General features: G+C 41.3%; 1 protein-coding gene, 1 long non-coding RNA gene and 1 pseudogene across 3 annotated transcripts; 2 read left to right on the top strand and 1 right to left on the bottom strand.

Moving 5' to 3' along the window:
• Positions 1 to 1,284: 1,284 nt before the first annotated feature.
• On the bottom strand, positions 1,285 to 2,001 carry LOC125314447. Its single transcript, XM_048276777.1, has one exon. It carries the CDS (start codon positions 1,999 to 2,001, stop codon positions 1,285 to 1,287), a length of 717 nt encoding a protein of 238 aa, XP_048132734.1.
• Positions 2,002 to 6,433: 4,432 nt separating this feature from the next.
• LOC115729607 lies at positions 6,434 to 12,673 on the top strand (annotated as a pseudogene).
• Positions 12,674 to 13,266: 593 nt separating this feature from the next.
• Positions 13,267 to 14,146, top strand: LOC115729610. Of its 2 annotated transcripts, none has more exons than XR_004013980.2 (2): positions 13,267 to 13,398; positions 13,885 to 14,146. It is a non-coding gene; the product is annotated as an uncharacterized LOC115729610 (long non-coding RNA). The 2 variants fall into 2 exon arrangements; XR_007199342.1 differs by lacking the exon at positions 13,267 to 13,398 and adding an exon at positions 13,500 to 13,748.
• Positions 14,147 to 18,350: the final 4,204 nt, after the last annotated feature.

The raw sequence follows: 18,350 nt of genomic DNA on the forward strand, positions 1-18,350 counted from the left end.
CACGCCACAGCCCCGAGACCCACCAAACCGCCATGACCAGCCCCGAACCTACGGCCTCCGCCCTGTTTTTGCTCGTGCTCGTGACTAGTTGCGTTGGCACGGCCGCTCCGCACCTGGTCCGTCCGACCTCCGCAAACCTCTAGCCGCCTCTCTCGAGCTATTGGAAATCACCGACGACCCTTGAGCGGCCACCACCAGCTCCTACGAAGCCCCGACGCCCCCAAAGACTCCCATGTTTCGCCTTTGGGTGTGCCCTGCTTTTTTGGGCCGTGGGCCAATCGAGACCAGGTGATGTCCTGGAGAGTGTGCCCGCGTATCCGGGCCCGTGTGCCGGTTTTCCTGGGCCGTAGCGGAGCTCGTGTGCCCGAGTGGCCAAGAAATTATGCCCGTGTGCCCGTAAGTTGTGCCGGTCGTGTCCGGGCCGCGAGCCAAAAATTTATGCCCGTGTCCGAGGATTTGAGCCCAAGTAGTTGTCGTGACCTAAAAAATAAAATTTTCGGGCTAATGAATTATTATGTTAAATTTGATGGCTAACCTAATACGGATTCTCTCAAGCCTTACAAAATCGCAACTTTGATTAATCGGAATGATTTAGAATTCGGAGTCGTCACTAACCATTTTTGGTAGGTTAGTTAGATACCTAAATAAAATAGCGGGAGAACTATTTTATTCCTACGAACCGGAGATTAAGGATTCGGAGATTTTGTTACATTAACTAATTAAAGCTAATGCCCTTTTGGCACCTTAATTCCATGAAAGTCTTAAGTTTGGCAACTTAGATTGAATCGTTCAAAGTTTAGAGGATGGATTTTTTTTTAAGGATTTTCACTCTATGCACGGGCGTAACGATCCATCCTTTTTCCTAACAAACAATACGGGTGCTCCCCATGGTGATGCACTTGGGCGAACGAATCCTTTATCCAACAATTCCCGCAATCGCACCTTCGACTCCTTCAATTCTGACAACGCCATTCTATATGGGGCTTTAGAAATCGGCTCCGTTCCGGGGATTAGCTCAATCACAAACTCGATCCGCCTATTTGGTGGTAGACCTAGCAACTCTTGGGGAAACACATCGGGAAACTCGCATACAATAGCGATGTCTTTCATCCTTGGCTCCTCAATAGATGTGTTAACTACGGTCGTCGGATATCCTTGACAGCCACTTTCTAACAAACGAGTCGCTTCCGGCGACGAGATTAACAAAGTCTATGTGCCACCTCGACTTCTAACAAACTCAAAACTAACCACATTAAGCAGATTAAACCGAATTGCCTTATGATATCAATCCATCGTGACTCTTTGCTTTGTCGGCCAATCCATACCGACAATTACATCAAAATCATTCATTTCCAGCACAATCGGATCTATCACTTCTTCGTGACCACCGATTATCAACTTACAATCAAGACAACCTATCGTAGATATTACACTATCTTTTAGCGGCGTGGATATCTTAAAAACCGTTTCCAGCGATTTCGGACTCAACCCAACTAATTTAATAAAGCGCTCAGCAACAAAGGAGTACGTGGCTCCAGTGTCAAACAACGCATATGCTACATGATCATGCAAGAAGACGGTACCTGTAACGGTCGACGAATCCTCCGTTTCTTCCCCGGTGACCGCAAAAACTCTTCCTTGCGCTGGAAGTCGGCTTTGGTAATTTTGCAGCGTATTCCCATGCGGCTGTCCTCCTTGCTGTGATGGCGCTGGAACTCCTCTTTGCCTCTGCGGGCAATCTCTCACTTGGTGGCCCATCCGACCACAACCAAAACAAGCTCTATTCCCGAAGGGACACGAGGCGATCTCATGCCTCCAATTGTAAAATTGACATATTCCACCGTTACCAAGAGTCGGCTTTCCCCAGACATTCCTCCGGTTAGGTGGGATGATCGGCCTTCCTCTCGACATTGGCCTCTTGCCAAATCTACGTTTATTCTTACAAGAGGGCACAGACCATGATCCGGATGCAGCAGCCCTTTCTATCATATTTCTCTCCATCGCCTAAGCCCTTTCATATAGCTCATTGTAATCCTTCAAATTCAGCGGCACCAGCTGGTCCTTCGCCTTCGGTTTCAACCCATCTCTAAACTTTCTTGCCCTGTCCATAGGATCTTCCACCATTCTAGGCACATACATAGACAGTTGAGAAAACTTAGCTTCATATTGATCTACAAACATCTGGTTCTAGCGCGGGCGCATGAACTTTGCCATCTTCTCGCTCCCGGGCACACTCGAGAAATACTTATTATTAAATGTCTCCACAAAGGCATCCCACACCGGGACCATACCCTTGGGGAAGATTCTACCTTGAGTAGCTTGCCACCATGTGCTAGCGTTTCCTTGTAATAGATAAACCGCCAAAGTCACCTTATCCTCCTCATTGCACCTTAGTAATGCAAAAGCCTTTTCCAATTCCTTTATCCGGTGAGTGGCGGCCTCAAGGTCGCCAACTCCAGAAAATTTTGACGGCTTTAATTTCAAGAATTACTCCACCAACTTTTGTATCTGTTGAGCTCTATTCCCGTTTCCAGCTAACGAGTCCTCAAGCGGAGCGGCAGCAGCAGCTTGATTCCTCACTTGCTGCCCAACAATCTCACCTAAAGCTTCCGGTGCTTGCGGGATCCCGTCCACTCTAGGATCCCCTTGAATTGCTCCTCCTCTAGGAACTCTGGAATTACGGTCGCTCATATTACAGGTTGGTTACGGAGCCCTGTTCACCCCAAGCAACACATAATGAGAACTCGGGCATACAGCCTTAAAACCTTAAATAACAAACACATGTACGGGGTTTCAATCCTACTAACTATCCCAAAAACCCAATGCTCCTTATTACTCCAGGCCATGACCAGGTAGTTCAGGGCGACCTTGCTCTGATACCACCTTGGGCGGGGTTGTCACACCTCGATCCACGGGCCCGTAACAACCCTACCAAAGCGCCTCGGGTCATAAAAGGACGATGTCCTAGGCACGTCATCAACCCATTATTTTATCTTATTATTAAACGCATACGGAACGTGTAACTCCCAAACAATTATAAAGTACACGGGGATAGAAAAGCAGGAAATCACTCCTACAACCCTAAAAAATACCGGATCGGGGTTATGGGTTAACACTACTCCGTGCTACTCAAAAAGAATCTGTGAACACTTCCGGTTTCCATAGCTAAGGACCCGAAAAATAATCAACAACAATGGGATGAGATATAAAATCTCGGTGAGTCTACGCCTAAGTTCGAGTAGGACATTGACTTGCTCAAGGCATCCTAAGCATGTAATACAATAACAGTGGTAAACTAATAGCGTGCGATCCTTGCAAACGCTTTACCTATCACAAAGTCGGATCCAAAAATCAACAGTCCACCATCAAGCACATGCAAGCTTACCCCACCTTGGTTCACACATTAAACAATTCATATATAACATGCAATGAAATGCATACAATCAAAACATATAACCAGAATACTCATCATAAATTGCTTGCACAATGCACCACGTGTATTTCAATTATTAACGATCATTCTCGGTCTTAGCAAAATCATGCTCTTTTGGTAGAACCAGGCACCGTTCTATTTCTTCGGCAATGGCAACCGACAAACCATGTGGTTCCAAGTACTCTCGGCATGGATTAACAATCATGCATTCTTGTAGGGAGCGTCGGTCCATCACAAGCTGCGACCGGCATCTAATAAGTCGTGTGGTTCCAAGTACCCTCGACACGAACTTACCAAGCTCGAACCCTCGCACCGGGAGTCGGCCTTCGTTTTCACGTACCCGAGAAGACGGTATCCATTATGTGACTACACACGCGCGACAGGCAACCAGCGAATTTATATCTTTGCATTTAACCCAATGCATACACACAAATAGTCATGCTCAAAACTTGGCTCAAGGCTATTTTGATGCTTAAAATGTGAGTCCACACATGATCGCATAAATACACATATTGTCCACTAGACTTTGTATCTATATACGGAGTAATCGGTCATGACACTCAACAGTCATCGGATAGTCGCCCAATAATAATAATTCAATAATTAATTAACAATTACATAATTATCGTTGTCCTAATTAATTGATTTAATTACGATTTAATTAGTAATTAATAAATCTCGAATATAAATAGTTAAATCTATCTCAATTAATTAACCCAGCTTTAGTTAATTAATCCATCTCGATCAATTAATCCATGCTTCAATTAATTGTCACCTTAATATTCAAGCGATCCTATTTCGGACAAATAATGCAATTATAAATTAAATAAATACAATTGGAACCCGTTAATTATTCTAATCGCAGTCAACATCGGTTATTCTAAATCTCGAATGCGGTTAACGCCCTAATTAAAGTTTAGGGGTCAACTCACTACTCCGGTGTTCGATGTAGAGTCGGGAGCGACGGGGACGAAAACGGCGACACGGTTTGAATCGGGTCTCGGGTTCTTGTTCGGGTCCGGTCGGGTTGGCGGATAGGGTCGGATCTCGGGTCGGGTTATTGGTTTTCGAGTTGGGTCAATTCGGTTTGGGTACTATTTGGGTCGGGCTTCAGGCTGCGGGTCTTTGGGTTGGGTCACCTTACTGCGGGAAAAGTACACTAGAAGTGCCATAATTTTTGTACGGCGTTCACTTGAGTGCCATAACTTTCAAAACGTTCACTTAAGTGCCATAACTTTTAAAAATCGTTCACTTGAGTGCTATGTTGACGTGGCAACCGGAAAATCTGACGTGACAGCCGGAATTACCGTAGACGCCGGAAAAGTTCTTGTAGCACTCAAGTGAACGATTTTGCTCCGACGTAGCACTCAAGTGAACGATTTTGAAAGTTATGGCACTTAAGTGAACGTTTTTAAAGTTATGGCACTTAAGTGAACGTCGTACACAAGTTATGGCACTTCTAGTGTACTTTTCCCCTTCTATCGAGAACTTCGGGTCGGCACGGCCGCCGTTTGGGGTCGCGGGTCTAACTTTGGGTCCGGTTAAGGGGCCGGGTTTGGTTTCGGGGCTCGGGTGGTTGGCTAGGTGGCGGCCGGGATGGTTGGACACAGCATCAGAGCCGGTCGTGGTGCGGCCGGAGCTCGTGGATCCGGCGGGCTGGGGTTCTCGGATCTCACGACTTGGGCTCGGGTTGTCGGTGTTGAGGGTTTTGACGGCTAGACGGCTCGGTTGGGGCTTGGATCTAGGCGGTGGCAAGACCGAGCAGAGGGCGTCGGGGTTGTCGCGGGTGGCTAGTGGTAGCCGAGCGTGGTGGTAGCTAGCCTCACGCAGGGCGCGGGGAGGCACGGTGGTCTCACGGATTCAAGGCGGCGGCGGCGATCCGACGAGGCGACGGCGCGATGAACAGCTGACTAGGGTGGAACGGCGAAGGCTAGTAGCGGTGGTGGTCGGGCGTCACACGATGGAGGGGCGAGCTGGTTCGCATGGCCAAAGAAAAGAAAAAGACGAGGAAGCAAGGTGAAGAAGATGAAGAAAGAAGAAGAGGAAGATGATGTAAGGGAGATTGGATGGGGATGGGTTGTCGCGCAGAAGAGAAAGGAAGAAAGGGAGAGAGAAAAGAAAAAAGCGAGGGGGGCGGTCGGTCACGTGGGGGAGGGGGAAGAGAGAGAGAGAGAGTGGAAAAGTACAAAAAAGTAGACTTGGAGAAGGGGTTGGGAGCGGCTGAAGTGAGGTTGGGGGGGACCACAAGTCCTTTCATACATAAATTTTTTTGTCCTATATGAATAAAATCTAGGGATAAATTGGTAATTTGGCAAAATAGGTACCGGTAGTCATTTGGCTCAATCAACTAAATGCAAAAATGGTATTTCGGCATTTAGGGTTCGGACAAGACCGAATTTGCGCGTGAAGAGTCTCGACACTTCGAGTCAATGTTTGACTATTCAAACTTGACTTTCTCTATCAGATGTCCTAGAACAACCAATCATCGTCTCTTAAATCCTCAAAATCCAAATTTTATTTTCCACGTTGGAATTTAAAATTTTTCTTACGAACCCCAAATTTCCGGGACGTCACAAGTATCATCTCTTGTAACCTCCATTGATTCATTCTAGTGGAATCCAATCAATCGGTTGTCATCGTGGGAGAGTGGACGTAGCTTAATAAGTCGAACCACTATAAACTCGGTGTGCAATCTCTCTTTCTCTAAACTCTTGATATTTTGTTAAATCACATGCACGTTGTTTCACTTGTTCTCATTCGATTGGACTTGAAACTGTTTAACTCTGCATTAAGTTTCAATTTTTGTTCAGAAGCACCCATTTACCCCCTCTAGGTGCTATTACTAGATACAACAATTGGTATCATAGAAGGTTGCTCATATTTGTGAAGCGTTATTTACTTCAGAGTTAAAGATCTACTACGTCTAGCAATAACTTATCGGGAACAGGTGATTCACACTATGGCAACAAACCACCATACTTCTATGGGAAAGATTGCAACATGTGGTGCAACAAAATGAAGTGGTTCTTCAAGGCATTCGATGATCTGATGTGGGATGTTTTCATCAATGGTGTTGTACTTGCTGTCATTGCAACACCATCTACTGGATATGAGGTTGGTGCAAATGCTACAACAACATTATCTAATGCAGAAAAGGCTAAGAGACAAGAACTTGATTCTAAAGTTGTTCATGCATTATTTTGTACACTGTGTACTCCATTATATAATCGTGTTGTAGAAGAAGAATCTGCAAAGGCTATATGGGATAGACTTCATGTCACATTTCAAGGAACCGACAGAGTAAAGGAAACAAATCTTAGTATTCTGCAAAGTGACTATGAAGCTTTCAAAATGAAGCCGGATGAATCTATTGTAGATATGATTGACTGATTCCAAATCTTAGCAAGCGGACTTGCAAGACAATGTACTCCAGATTCTGAACCGATGCAAGTTAGGAAAATACGGGAAAAGTACACTAGAAGTGTCATAACTTTTGTACGACGTTCACTTGAGTGCCATAACTTTCAAAACGTTCACTTAAGTGCCATAACTTTTAAAAATCGTTCACTTGAGTGCCATGTTGACGTGGCAGCCGAAAAAGGCGACGTGGTAGCGGAAAAATTACCGTAGCATGGCGGAAAAGTTACTGTAGACGACGGAAAATTGACGTGGCATGCCGGAAAGTTGACGTCGCATACCGGAAAGGCGACGTGACACGCTAGAAAAGTTATCGTAGCACTCGAGTGAACGATTTTGCTCCGACGTAACACTCAAGTGAACGATTTTCGAAAGTTATGACACTTAAGTGAACGTTTTGAAAGTTATGGCACTCAAGTGAACGCCGTACACAAGTTATGACACTTCTAGTGTACTTTTCCCGGAAAATATTTCGAGGTCTCACGGATGATTGGAACTACATCAAACCCTCAATACGGGAGTGTTAAACAATCATACCTTTACCAGTTGATGAGCTTGTTGAACTCTCCAATCTTACAAAACAGAACGTGCAAACAAGATAAGAGACTCTAAAGGTAAGAAGTCTATTGCACTGAAATCCGAGATTAATTATGATTCATCTGACTCGGATAATGAAGAAAAAGATGAGGAGGAGCTTGCGCTCATGGTAAAAAAGTTTCGGAAAGATGGCTCGAAGAGAAAGAAACTTCAAAGGAAAAGACTATTCAAGAAAAATGATCAGAAGTTCTCGAGTAATGACAAACAAGAAAACAAAGATGTGATACGTTTTCACCGCAAGAAGGCAAGACACATCAAGCCAAATTGTCCTATTCTGAAGAAAGATAAGAGTAAGTATGAGAAGTATAAAAAGGCACTAAAAGCAGAAACTCTAAGTGATTCTGATGACAGCGAGGATGATTACACAAATATCCGCTTGATGGCGAAGTTAGATTCGGAATTAGACTCAAATTTAGAATCAGAAGTTGAGGTATGTCCTTCTAAACTGCCGGATGAAGTTACGGAATATATTGATGAATTATGCAAAAGTTACAAAGAAGCCCTTAAAAGGGTTTCGGTTTTGAAAAAGGAAATTTCTTCCTTAAAACAGCAAGATATTTCATAAAAAGATAAAATTGATTTTTTGCAACGTGAATTTCATCGGATGAAGGAAAATCATGATTTGGTTTCAAAAGAAAATGATTCTTTGAAAATTAAAATTGAAAATATTTCGAAAAGATTTACACAGTTCAAAAATTTAGAAAACATTATCTCCAAACAAATTCCTTCAATGACAAATCTGGTTTAGGTTTCAAAAGAGAAAGTGATCTTAAAAACAGATTTCCCAAAGCAAATGACAGGATTTTTCGAAAACCTTCCACATCTGCATATAGACAGCATTTTCAAAAAAAAAATTACGAGATCTTATGTGCGACAACCTTGTGTAAACCGTAATGACTCCAGTCATGTCAAGGATCATTGTATCAAAGTATGGAGCCATGTTGAAAGAAAGTTATTAAACACTACTAACTCAAATGGACCCATGAAAGGATGGGTACCAAAGAGACAGTAAGCTACTTCTTATTTGCGGGTACCAAGAAGAGAAAAGACAAATAGTCTCTGGATAGTGAATGCTCGAGTCATATGACAGGCAATCCAAAAAAATTCATTCAACTCTCGGATTGCAATGGTAGAAGTGTGTCTTTTGGTGGAAATAACAAGGGAAAAGTCATTGGAAAAGAGACTGTGAGGATTGGAAACTTAACAGCAAATGATGTTTCTTTATTCAAAGGATCGAATCGCAATCTTATTTCTATAAGTCAACTCTGTGACTCTGGTTATCAAATTTGTTTTCAAGATTTAAAATGCATAGGTTTTTCACTCCGAATCTCTTCCGAAATGATGATTTTTCCCTTTTTTGGCAAATCATCCCCGGATTTTCTCAAAATTACGATTTTATCCCTTATGGACAAATCATGTCTAAATCACTCTTGTTTACCTTCTGAGCCGTGATTGACTATTCTCTAAGCCAATAGGGCTTCACTATGAATGTCATGCTAATTTGATGCGATTTATCCTCGGATTATGGATTCCTTGATTTGCGCACTTTATTTCATTGATTGTGATTGATAGGGTAATCACTCTCATCCGTATGAATTCCTAGATTTAGGATTCATATCCCTACTCATCTGCATGAAATTCGAGGTTAGAAAATTCATTCAACTTAGGTACCAAAAAGGCGTCTATTAAGGCAATTGGCGTAACTAAATCCCCAAACCCTCTTCTCTAGTTCTTGCGGAATCGAATAGATAGTCCCGATTATTTGATAGGGTTTTTCAATTATATCCTTTAAGAAATGATTGGTGGCGACTCCGAGACATGCACATGTAGCACATGTCACTAGACTATACTAAAAGGTCGACCCGATTTTATCCTCCGTTTCGATTTGGGTAATGGGCCTTGGGAGGGGCCCACGTCCGAAGGTCCACATGGTAGCCGGGCCGGAAGAGCGACCCATTAGCCTACTCGTCGCGCTCATGGGAGGGTCGCGACAATGATCAAAGATGACAAATGCCTCATCTAGTAAAGCAAGAGTACCTGAGTGAAGATCATGAAGTGCGCCATCCACAGCTCCTCCTAGAGAGTAATTATGTTACTAAGTTCATTGATCATGAGCTAAACATCTTGAATCAATTTGGGGTGAAGATCTAGCTAAACGTTAATAGATAGTGCTAACTATCAAAAGTTAAAACTTAGGCAAAGCAATGACTATCACTATATATATATATATATAAAAGCTCTCTACAGAAGCAACACAAAGCTTAATTATGGAGAACCAAAAAAAGGAACAACTCGAGTTTAGAATACATTTCCTGGTGAGGACCATTGACTTCATCATCTCCATGCACCAAAAAAGCTTTCTCAAGTATACCTTTTCAACATGTTCTATTCCACCAACAATGAGTCCCTCGCTTGTTCCACGACATCATTATCACCAAAGTTGCAACGACAAAACATAAAGTTGCGCCACAACTTGACAACAGTACATGATTCGCATGCAAACGGACCCGAGATACCAGTGCGTCAAATTGCAGTATTTGTCTTTAAGACTGTGAATGTGAAAAGAACTTAACTTTCCAGCTCCCGCAGTTGAATTACCATTGTTCATTCTCACGCTGTGGAATAAAGTATCCATTTGCAATTGGAAGCAATGTGGAGAAATTCTTGTGTCCGCCAAGGGAATCGAGCACTTGGACAAATCACCAATCCATTTTGGCCATCCAAATCTCTGTCCGAGCAAAGATGAGCAGCCCAGCAGCTGTGGAAGGATTTTGCTAAGTGGACAATTGTCTCAGTGAAGGGCTCAGATGAGCTCGAAGTTGATTATTGCTATCTGCTGTAGGTATGATACTTTACACTTTCTATAGAAAAACGTTGCTTGTTTTGGCAGTAAGCTACGGGTCATTTGGCAGGTTGGAGGTTTCTTTGAGTTGCACTGTCAGTAAGTAGTAACAGCAGAGAGATTGAAGTCCTATTGGCAATAATTTCTTCCTGTCGGTTCAGGAGATTTGGATGCCTCTCTCCTTCTGTTGTTTTACCTGTATTTTATCTAGTTAGTTCAAAGTGATTAAGTCATGAATCATAGCTACTGATTTGCAATCGCTACAAAAGACTCAAATGGCTAACTGTGCCTTATGTTGCAAGCATTGTTATATGGAGTCTTAATTTATTTCTGTTCAGAGGAGTTTCTTGGTGCGATGATTCATTGGCTCTGGTTTATGAGTCTTGGTACAAGACACGGAGGACGAGAACCTGGGTCATTTCTCCTGGATCCAGGGACACAAATCCTCGTATGCTAATTGATCGGTGATCTGAAGATGTGTACTCGGATCCTGGTTCTCCAATGCTTTGAAGAACACCGGCTGGGACCTATGTTATTGCAAAAGTGAAGAAGGGAAACGATGAAGGCACTTATGTCCTATTGAATGGGAGTGGCGCAACACCAGAAGGGAACATTCCCTTCCTTGATTTGTTTGAAATGTAATTTTCTGAAAGTCCATGCTCTCCATTCTCCAGCAAATTTTTCGCTTTTAGCTCTAAAGCATTGCCATTGTTTTCTACATGTTTGTTCAGGAATACAGACAGCAAGGAACGAATATGGCAGAGTGACGACGAAAAGTATTTCGAGACTGTCGTTGTTTTAATGTCCGATCAAAATGACGGGGACATTATTCTTGATCAATTGAAGATCTTAACTTCGAAAGAGTCAAAAACTGAAAATACACAGTACTGTATTATGTGCTGGCCAGATAAGAGAGCTTGCCAAATTACAAACTTTCCTCATCCCTATCCTCAATTGGCCTCTCTCCAGAAAGAGATACGATATCAGAGGCAAGATAGGGTTCAAATTACAGCAACACTTCATCTGCCACCGAACTATGATTCATCGAAAGAGGGTCCTCTTCCCTGTCTAGTCTGGTCATATCCTGGAGAATTTAAAAGCGAAGATGGTGCTGGTCAAGTTCGTGGTTCTCCTAATGAATTTGCTGGGATAGGTCCGACATCAGCTCTTCTTTGGCGGGCTAGAAGGCATGGGTTTCCGCTATTTACCTTCTTCCCATTTCTTTGTCAGTTTCCAGGCATCTGTATTGACTGATTTATGTAAATTTAGGGACTGGTAAATAATTGTTTTATGTTTTATCTCGTCTAGGTTTGCTATCTTATCAGGACCAACAATTCCAATCATTGGTGAGGGTGAAGAAGAGGCAAATGATAGGTAAAGCACTCCTTTTCTGTTTGGATCAAGTTAGTCTTCATGTTCGTGAGTTTCCTCTGTGCAACAAGCTAACAAAGGCCATTTCTTGACAAGAAAGTATAGGTCTATAGAGACGGTAATATTTGAGATGTCTTGCCAAGTTGGTTGTGGATTTCTTTGCTGTGGATATGATTGGCTTAAAGTTAAGTTATAAGTCTATGGATGCATAACTCGTTAATGCTTCTGGTGGATGCTTCTCCTTGCTGATCTGTTTCCTCTTTTAAGGCAAACTCTACGTGCTGTACTTTTTTCCATTGTCTGGGTGCTTTGTTCCCCCATTCCTTATTCTCCTGGTTCTGATTTCCATATATTCTTTGGCACTAAAATCTAGTGAAAAACTCAACCTTGAGAAGCTGTGTAAGAATGAGCTGCTACCGTGTAGCTCTTTGGCTTACACCTTTGCGTTTGAGTGAAAATGAATCTGAAAAATGTGATCGTTGCGCTTTTAAATGTGAAAGGGTTGATTATAGTATAGTTTTAACTGTACATTTCGACATAACTCGACAAAAAGTCCACAAAGATTTAGAACAAACTTCCAAACACTCTATCCAATAGAAGCCACATGCTAATGATAAAAGTCAAAAGCCATAGCCACACCAAATATGCTCTTAGACTTGAACTAAAACATTTGTCTCAATTCCTTGGTCAGTTATGTGGAGCAATTGGTTGCAAGTGCAGAGGCTGCTGTGGAGGAAGTCATTCGCCGCGGAGTATGCTCCTCTTCTCTTTTCAACCCATAAAATTATTGTCAATGAGATTATTTTTGCAGGTTCCATTTATGTCTATTGCTGATTAAGGTTGCTCATCCAAACAAAGTTTCCATTGGAGGACACTCATATGGAGCATTGATGACTGCAAACCTCCTTGCACATGCTTCTCATTTATACTGTCGCGGAGTAGCTCGTTCTGGAGCTTACGACAGGACACTCACGCCTTTTGGGTTTCAGGGAGGCCAGTGGTTGGATTCTTAAAGTATATCTTGTCTGACTTGACCTCGTGTCTTCTGAAGTTGCTTTTTCTATTTTATGTATGAGCACTGACAATGGGCACTGTGCCTCTTTGTTTGTATAGAATGAGGACGGAACTTTGTGGGAGGCTACTAATACATATGTGGAGATGAGTCCTTTCTTGTCGGCTCATAGAATTAAGAAACCAATCTTTCTTATCCATGGAGAGGAAGATAATAATCCAGGAACACTAACCATGCAGGTATATATATGTTTTTGGGTCTCGTTTTGGGTTTATTTAGAGAAATGATTTTATACACAATACTCGTGGGTGGTGTCTTTGTACTTTCTTACCCTCTTATACTCTCTCCTTAACTGGTTTATTTCAGTACTGATTGATTTTCTGATTGCAGATGCAAAATCACTAACCTGCTCGCCGCTTTGATTTGCATTGTGTTTGTTGCAGTCAGACCGCTTTTTTCAACGCTTTAAAGGGTCATGGTGCTCTTCGTCGCCTTATAGTTCTTGCCTTTGAGAGCCATGGCTATGCTGCTCGTGAGAGCATCATGCATGTCCTGTGGGAAACTGATAGGTGGCTACAAAAGTACTCTCGATGCATGCCAAGATGATGGAAGTAAAGGAGTGGTGGATTCAGAAGCCAAATTAGTTGCCGCTAGTGGTGGTGGTAACCCTGGGCTGGCTGATTTTGATCAGGATCTGTTCGAATGGATTCCAAGATCATCATTGTGGTACTCACTACATGCTTTCATGGAAATACCCCAGCATTATTCTTTTATCCTTGTGGATAGCATAAATGAAGTACTGCTACTTTTACTGAGGTTAACTGGAAGGAATGATTAATATCTAATCAATCTTTCTAGCATTATGTGCTTCAACTTTGCTATAAATACGTCTGTTGTCTGTTGCTGATGGTTTGTGCATATTAAATGGTCGCAGCAGAACTGTTGCAGATTTTACCATTTCTTCTGTGTTCTTTCCCACCTGTTGGCGATATGTCAATGGCCCCTTAATTTCGTTTCCCTTTGGTTTGAACTGAGTAGTTTGAGAACCTTTAGAGAGATTCACTTTGAAATCTAAGGTGTGCGTCTTTCTGAGCTTCATTTCATGTATAAAGGCATTTGGATTTTTTTTTTTAATAAACTTCATAAAGTGAATTATCAGATCATGGATGAGACTCGTATGTATTTTACCTTATGAACTATTGTAACTTGCAGAGGAATGGAAGATGTGGATAGAAGAAACTTGGATGGGCAGCCGTGTCTGTTAAATGGTTCCTGAGCAGATCAGATTCTTTCCTAAAGGGCAATAGAAATGACCCTCTTGAGGTTATTTGGCTAGCGATGCTGCGCTGGGAGTCCTCCAGAATTCATTTAATTCCACTGCAAGAGTTCAAATCGGTGAGGATTGGTTAAGGTTGTGCCTTCACCAGGTATCTTGCCTGAAATGTTGTTTAATCTGCAATGGAGCAGCCATTGCGAAGTGCAGAGTTCTCCGATGCAGTCGAGCATGCCGCGGTTTGATGGTATGGCCTCATCTTTCAGTCAAAATATCATGGAAGACGTACGTGTGTTGTCCATCGAAACAATGGAAGGATCGATTTCGTCTTGCTCAATAAAGTATTGCTGTGCAGAGAAACGTGTCATGGACAACTTTTTCTATCATCTATAAGATGTTTGGACATAAATTATTAAATTTAAGTGATACAAACGGTCATTTTCAAAAAAATATTTTTCAAATAAGCCTAAAATTTATAGGGTTGTGCTATATGGTTAAACTGTTGCTAACATCACCATGTTTAAATTATTTTCATGCACGCAAAATCACAGTTCATATCGCGGGTTGCAAGAATTGCATAGTGCCTGGTATTCAGGTTTAGCTAGTAATGTATGGGGTGCTTTTTTGGGTACCGTGATTTTACCAATTTTTATACGGTTCGTGTACTTAGGAGGGAAATGCTATCTTCTTAAGTCATGCCAGACTTCTTCTGTCTGGAATTTATGAAGGTCTAAAAAACCATTAAGATCATTTAGAGAAAACGGTGGGTGCAAGAAAAGGTAGAAAGTCAAAACACCTCATTATTGCCTTTTGAAAATCCAGTTAGGTGTTTCGTGGTGCTTTATTGCTTTTGAAGTAGGCTGAATGTTCAATCGGAGATTCTTTAGATTTAGCCCTATTTGATTGGGCGTTACCAGATTTCTAGCTCAGTTCCTGGAGATCACATGCGAATCATACCAGTAATTTGTCATGTTCCCGATTCATCCATAAATAAGAATAAACCTACACCGAGCAGATGATTTAATAGCGAAAAAGAAAAATAATTTCAAAACTTAATAAAAGACAAATGTACTTAATTCAAAATTTGATCGGAAGGGCTAAACTGGCTTTTTATTCATTGTGCACCCATTCTCTTTCCTATTACCATTAATTGGCATTTTGAGCTAAATTTTGCATATAACGATGGTTCGGTTAAGCAAGCATTTACATATGACCGAGCATTCACGGGACTCTAAAAGTCGGTACGGCCTGGTAAAGCTGTGGCGAAAATTTGGAATCAAAATCGAGAATCGGTGCTTATTGAAGCATAGAATTTCAATCCATTTTATCAACTCAAACTCAAGCTTTTTGAGATGAATGATAGTTCTCATAATCCTAGACGAAAACGACGTCTTATTTTCAATTCATGAGCATGACAGATGGTAATGACGAAATCCTACTCCATTTCACGAGCATGACAAGGCTGATGCGTTTGTCTTTATAGTCAAGCCACTTATGCACGAAAAATATCACAAAAAATCATAAATTAACATATCTGTGATATATTTTCCCCAATTAGTTTTTGGATTACAAAAACCTCCAAATTGGTACACGAATAGTTAGGCCTTGTAGTAGTACTTGGTTGAGCCATTTTATCAAAAGTACTACTGGAGTTATTAAAAGTGTTATTAAAGAGTTCTCGCTAAACCGTGCTTGCAATTGCCACGACCTTCGACAAAGACGACGGTGAGGGACTCAATGGAGAAGATGTCGATCTAGAGTTCTCGCTAAATTTAACGGTAAAATTTGAATGAAGCTAATGAATGGTAAATATATAACGTGTGTATCACTTTGGGATATTTTGTAACCCAAAAGTTATTATAGTATAAATTTATTACAGATGTATAAATTGATTTTGACAAACGAAAAAATTATAAGAAGTAAGTTATATTCGGGGATGATTAAGCTTTCTTTACCTTATGAGATTCAACCTATAACTTAAAGTGCGGTTTTTGTATTATATATGCCGAGTACGACCACAAGAATTTCTGATTTCACTATATGTTCTTTGCTTGTTATAAATTCATGTTTTATGTTACATTTCTCTAATTTAATAGATTAGCCATCGACCCAATAAAAAAAGCTAGCAAAAAATCATTTTGAAACACTATCGGATGGATTGATTATAAGATGACATAGAAAACTCTATTTAATAAAAGTATATTACAGATATGTTAAGACATATGTAATGAAAATTTTGTTGTGACTAGATGCAATCGGTTGACATATTTAATGCAGAAATAGAGAGAGAGACTACCATTAATGATTTGGTGACGAGAAAAACTCGCTGCTTTTTTATTTTTTATTTTTCAAAATTCAACGAATTATGATACTAGAAAAAATTAATGCGCTTACAACTCATCGAAAAAGTAAAAAACCTTTACTAACAAGGATGAGGATATATGGGTCAGATTAAATCATACATCCCCTTAATTCCCTTTTCGAAGGCCGCCGCATAAGTTGCTCATTAAATAGCTCCGTGAACAAAGGCATTTTTTCTAGGGATCCAAAAAAAAAAACAAAGGCATTTTCCAATTGCCGCTCTGGTGGGCTTAAGGCCCATGAACGACCCATATCCTAACGGCCTGAATGGGGAATAAGCAGAAAAAAAAAAAAAGGCAAAAGGGGGACGAAGCCACCTCTGTGTCGCATTTCCCTCTCAGCTACGGAGGCGATTTCATCGAAGGAGCGACCGATCCATCTGCTGCTAGTTTGGCCATTTCTCTGCAGGTTTGGTTCGCGACTCTTCCTTCTACTTCTCCTCTCTCTCTCTGTCTCTCTCTCTGGATCTATTACGCTTCAGTCTTTTTGATTTTTCAATTTCTTAGGGCTAGGGTTTTGAATTTTTTCGTTCTGTCTTTTTCTGTTGCTTCGGCCGATCGGTGATGACCATTAACGTGTTTTGATTTTTCAGTTTCTTAGGGCTAGGGTTTTGAATTTTTTCGTTCTCTCTTTTTCTGTTGCTTGGGCCGATCGGTGATGACTTAGGCATCGTTTCACAGACTGATGAGTTAGGGCAAGAGAAACGGATTGTTTTATTTGTGAAAGAGGCATCACATGGTTTGATATTTCTGTTCGCAGCGTGTTTGTTGCTTAAATCCTATTCGGTTTTGGTTATTTGAAGTGGTAAACTATGTTATCAAATCGCATTCGTTGATTATTTGTGAATTTCTTCTGGATTGCTGTATGAAAGCCATACTGACTAGCCTTATGGATTGTAATTAACTTAGGCATCGTTTCACAGACTGATGAGTCAGGGCACAAGAAACGGATTACTGTATTTGTGAAAGGGGCATCACATAGTCTGATATTTTTATGTTGCATAAAGCCTGATCGGTTTTGGTTATTTGAAGTGCTAAACTATGTTATCAAATTGCTTTAGTTGATTATTTGCGAACTTCTTCCGGAATGCTTTATGAAAGCCATTGAGATATCTTATATTGACTAGCCTTTTGGATTGTAATGAATTGAACTTTCTCGCCTTTCCATGCAGAATGTTGTCCGCATTTAAACGCGTGCTTCATGTGGGGATCAAGGCGGACGATTGTCGCTTGAGCTTTCGAGCATTGAAAGGTCATTCCACTTTGAGCTCACCTGAGCCCAGCATTGAGCCAGCCTTGACTACACAGAGAGGAGGCTTCACACAAGCAGAAGAGTTTTCTCAGCTTGTGAAGTCGCATGGTAGAGGCATTTATCGATTGGACACATGCCTATTGGTAATTTTTCTTGTTATAATGGATATGATAACATGCTAAGTTGATGTGTATTCTCTTATACATGTATTCTCATATACATTTTTATTTTTCTGATACAGGAGAAGAGCTTAGCTCGAGCCTTCCCTTCTAATCAGGCGAAGGCCGTAACTTCTGTGTACTTTGAAATCTGGAAGGACGCTGTAGAGCATTTGGATAGCAACTTTGCTCGGAAGGAAGAAGTAGAGAGCGTAAGATCCCTATTTGTCCTATTCTTCTGCATATTGATTTGTTCTATTTTTCTGCATATTGATTTAGAATTGAATGCATGGAGAAGAGGACAGCCCTAGGTTTTGCTACTGCTGATTTGATGATTCTAAATCTGCTTGCAGATTCACAGAAGGCTTAAAGAGATCAAGAAACAAGCCCAGATTGAGCAGGTACACGCCATGCTGTATTTGAGTTTAATTTAGTGTTTGAGTCTTGTTAAAAAATTTTGATTCCCTTACGTATAGGGGACTCGTTGGAATGTATATTTTCTTGCTATCAAGCATCTCATTGGTTGCAGGAAATGTATATTTCGCGGGCATTACACAAAATGGAAAAGCTGAATCAAGATTTAGAGTTTTTGGATGCGAAAGTGCGTGCTGATTTGGATAATAAGATGATAGGAG

Source organism: Rhodamnia argentea, chromosome 1 (assembly GCF_020921035.1).
Source record: "Rhodamnia argentea isolate NSW1041297 chromosome 1, ASM2092103v1, whole genome shotgun sequence".
In the NCBI taxonomy this organism is placed as follows: domain Eukaryota; kingdom Viridiplantae; phylum Streptophyta; class Magnoliopsida; order Myrtales; family Myrtaceae; genus Rhodamnia; species Rhodamnia argentea.

Coding starts and splice junctions, on each gene's coding strand:
- LOC125314447 (XM_048276777.1), bottom strand. CDS start 2,001: ATGGAGAGAAATATGATAGAAAGGGCTGCTGCATCCGGATCATGGTCT.